This window comes from Eimeria tenella, genomic scaffold (genome assembly GCF_000499545.2).
Source record: "Eimeria tenella Houghton genomic scaffold, Eth_scaff2204, whole genome shotgun sequence".
NCBI lineage: Eukaryota > Apicomplexa > Conoidasida > Eucoccidiorida > Eimeriidae > Eimeria > Eimeria tenella.
This window is the reverse complement of record NW_013542059.1, coordinates 1,953-5,268: the sequence shown is the minus strand read 5'-3', so window position 1 is coordinate 5,268 and position 3,316 is coordinate 1,953. Positions and strand designations below refer to the sequence as shown.

Below are 3,316 nucleotides of genomic sequence, written 5' to 3'. Positions count from 1 at the left end.
CCCTCCCCCCCCCCCCCCCCCGCCAATGTGGCTAGCTAGCTAGTTAGCTAGCTGCCTACCTTGCTAGTTAGTCAGCTGCCCACCTGGCTAGCTAGCTGGCCATCTATCCAGCTAGCTAGCTCTCTGGCCAGCTAGCTAGCTAGCTAGCTGTGGGTCTGGGGGCAGGGGCAGTGGCGAGGCTCTTGGTCCTGCGGATGACTTGTGGGGGTGTCTAGGGCGTCGGGGGTTTTATTTTTTTGTTTGAAATGGACAATCGAGATGAATTAGGTTGAATTAAATTAAATTAATTAATAAACTAAATTAAATTAATTAAATTAAAAAAATTAAATGCATTAAATTGGATTAATAAATGAACATTTGCAGCCTTTAATTCCTGCTTGGTGTCGGCAGCAGGTCACTTTGCTGCTGCGGGCGAGGGTTTGGGAGGCTGAAATGACTTTTTAAATGCAAACAAAACTCTTTTTAAATAATTTAAATGAATAAATTGAATAAAATAAATAAAACGAAAGAATTTGATTCGAAAAATCTGGGGGAAATGCGGTTTCAGCGGTTCATTTGCTCCTCGGGGTTTCGCAGGACCACTCGAGAGGCCAGCGGGTGGCTGCGTCTGCGGCCGCAGTTTTCCGCCGTTGTATTCTTTTAAATAAAATTAAATTTTAATTAAATTTAAATTAAACTAAAAATGTTTAATTGTGTAAATGTGTAAAGTGCAGTTCAAGTTGCGCTTCGAAGGAGGCGACGAGGTGTACGTACACCCCAACTCGACCCGCGCACCAATCCAGTAACTCGATTAGCTTTCTGGACTTTTACCCCGCGCTAATTTCCGCTGATAAGTCCATTTGATTTAAATGCAGTTAAAAGCAGAGCAGCGCAGCCTCTTTCTAGTCCTAGAGCAGCAGCTGCTGCTTCCGCTGCTGCTGCTGGGGTGTACGTACAGCCACTGCTGCTGCTGCCCCAGCTAGCCACTCCCTAAGCATGCACAGACACAGAGTGCATGCGCTGCCTCTGCAGGGGCCCCCTGACCCTCTTTTAGTTCCTCTGAAGCCCGCAGGGGGCCCCTCCAGGCGCAGCAGGCAGGGCTCCTCTGCTGCTGCTGAAAAGCAGCAGCAGCAACGGCAGCAGCAGCAGCAGGAACCGCAGCAGCTGCTGCTCACCTGCTGCATATACCCCAACGGCAGGTCAAGGCCGCCCCTCTTCAGAGGGGCCCCTCAAAGGGAGTACCACAGAAGCGCCTCACGCGAGCAGCAGCAAAAGCAGCAACAAAAGAGGCAGCAGCAGCAGCAGCAGCAAAAGCCTTTAGCTCACTACAGCTGGCAGCTTCCCGTAGCTGCTCTACGCGACGGCTCCGTATCGAGGGGTTTAGAAGCAGCAGCAGCAGCAGCTGCTGCTGCTGCTAGCTACTGCACATGCAACGGGCCCTGCAGCGGCGCGGGGGCCCCCATGGGGGCCCCCCTGGGGATCCCCTTGGGGGGCCCCAGCGAACTGTCTGGTGTAGGTCTTTGAACCCTCAACACTCAGGTTTAGGGTTTGAATGGTTTAAGGCTGTTCCAAACCCTAAACCCTAATCTCTATAAATGCCAGCCCTTACAAAACCACAAACCCTTTCTTATGAATCCTTCTGCTGCTGTTCCTGCTGCTGCTGCTGCTGATTTTGCTGCTGCTGTTTCCGCTGCTGCTGCTGCTGCTCTCCCTGCTGCTGCTGCTCCTCAGGCACACGCAGCAAGCCACCTAGCAGCACGGGGCCCCTCCACCCGCTGCTTTCTTCCGTCTTCGGGGGCCCCCCCTTGTCAGTACCCTTTTGGCGTTGAGCCAATGAGGCCCCTTATGGGGGCCCCCGTGGGGCCCCCCGTCGGGGCCCCCGTGGGGGCCCCCGGTGGGGCCCCCCTGGGAGCCCCCGTGGGGGCCCCTGTGGGGGGCCCCCTGTGCAGCAGTGGGTCTGTTGGTGGGCTGCCTCTTTTGCCTTACGGGGCTTCTCCAGTGTCTTCATTATTTTCGATATCGGGTTTGGTGCCTCCTGCTGCAGCAGCAAGCGCTGCTGCAGCAGCAGCAGCAGCAGCGGGTCTGCCGCCCGCTGCAGCAGCAGCAGCAGCAGCAGCAGCAGCAGGAACTCTGCGGCAGCAGCAGCGGCTCTCTGAACTCCCCGCGCCACCCCCAGGACACCCCTTGCCCTGCATTGTTTATTCTCCCAAGCTAAGAAGTATAATAGTTCATTTTTCGCTGCCCCCTCTCTGCAGTTTGCTGCAGGGGTCCCCCTGGGGGGTCCCCGGGGGGCCCCACGGGGGCCCCCGGGGGGCCCCCAGCCCCCAGTTTCTGAGGGCCCTCCGCAGCCGCTCGTACCCTATTCCAGGGGGCACTTACTGCCGCCTCTTCAGCAGCAAAAGGTACGGGAGGCCCTTAGCTGAGGCCCTGGCTTTGCAGTTTGTGGCTCGCTTGCAGGCGGAGCTGCAGGGGGCCCCTGCTGCTGCTGCTCCTGCTGCAGCAGCAAGCAGCAGCAAAAACGGAGGCAAAGAGCCCGCAGCAGCAGCTCACGCGGCCGCACACGCAGCTAACCAGCAGCAGCAGGGGGGCCCCAGGGGCCCCAGCCGAGCAGCAGAAGCCAAGGCAGCAGATAAAGAGGCCCACAGGAAGGCACATGCAGCGCCTGCTGCTGCTGCTGCTGCAGCAGCAGCGGCAGATAAGAGTTCAACTGGAAAAGCAGCAAATGGGGGGAAGGAGCACACAGAAGCGCCCAGCAGCTCCCAGCAGCAAATGCCTGAACAGCTGCGCGAGGCGGCGGATGCCCCGAGCTCTCATGCTGCTGACACAGCAGCAGGAGCAGCAGCAGCTGCTGCTGCTGCTACTGCTGCTGCGGCTCCTGACCACGCTGCTGCTGCTGATGCTGCTACTGCAGCTGTGGCTCCCCAGAAGAGGCCAAGGGGGCGTCCACGAATTTGCGGAGGTGATGCTGCTGCTGCTGCTGCTCAGCAACTTGCTGTCGAAGAGCAGCAGCAGCAGCAACAGCAGCAGCAGCAACAGGTCATAGACCCCGAAGAAGCCGCCGCAGAAACGGAAAAGGCGTGGCAGCAGCAGCGCGGGCGAAAGAGGCATAGGCTGAGCGACAGCAACAGCAGCAACTGCAGCAGCAGCAGCAGCACCCACAGCAGCAGCAGCAGCCTCGAGATGCCTGTGCGACGCGGTAGGCCCCTGCAGCAGCAGGGGCTGCAGCAGGTCTCTGCGGGCCCCAGCAGCAAGCGCAGCAGCACCAACAGCAGCAGCAGCAGCAGCAGCAGCAGCGCCACTGCCGAGGACTGGTTACCTCCAGCAGGAAATGTCACAA

At 58.2% G+C, this 3,316-nt stretch overlaps 1 protein-coding gene across 1 annotated transcript in view; it reads left to right on the top strand.

Annotated features, from left to right (window-relative positions):
• Positions 1 to 1,812: 1,812 nt before the first annotated feature.
• ETH_00042390 (uncharacterized protein) overlaps positions 1,813 to 3,316 on the top strand; it is a gene marked incomplete at both ends in the record, with an annotated part of 1,650 nt that continues 146 nt past the window's right edge. The window contains one exon of the mRNA XM_013374698.1: positions 1,813 to 3,316. Coding sequence (XP_013230152.1) covers positions 1,813 to 3,316 — 1,504 coding nt within the window.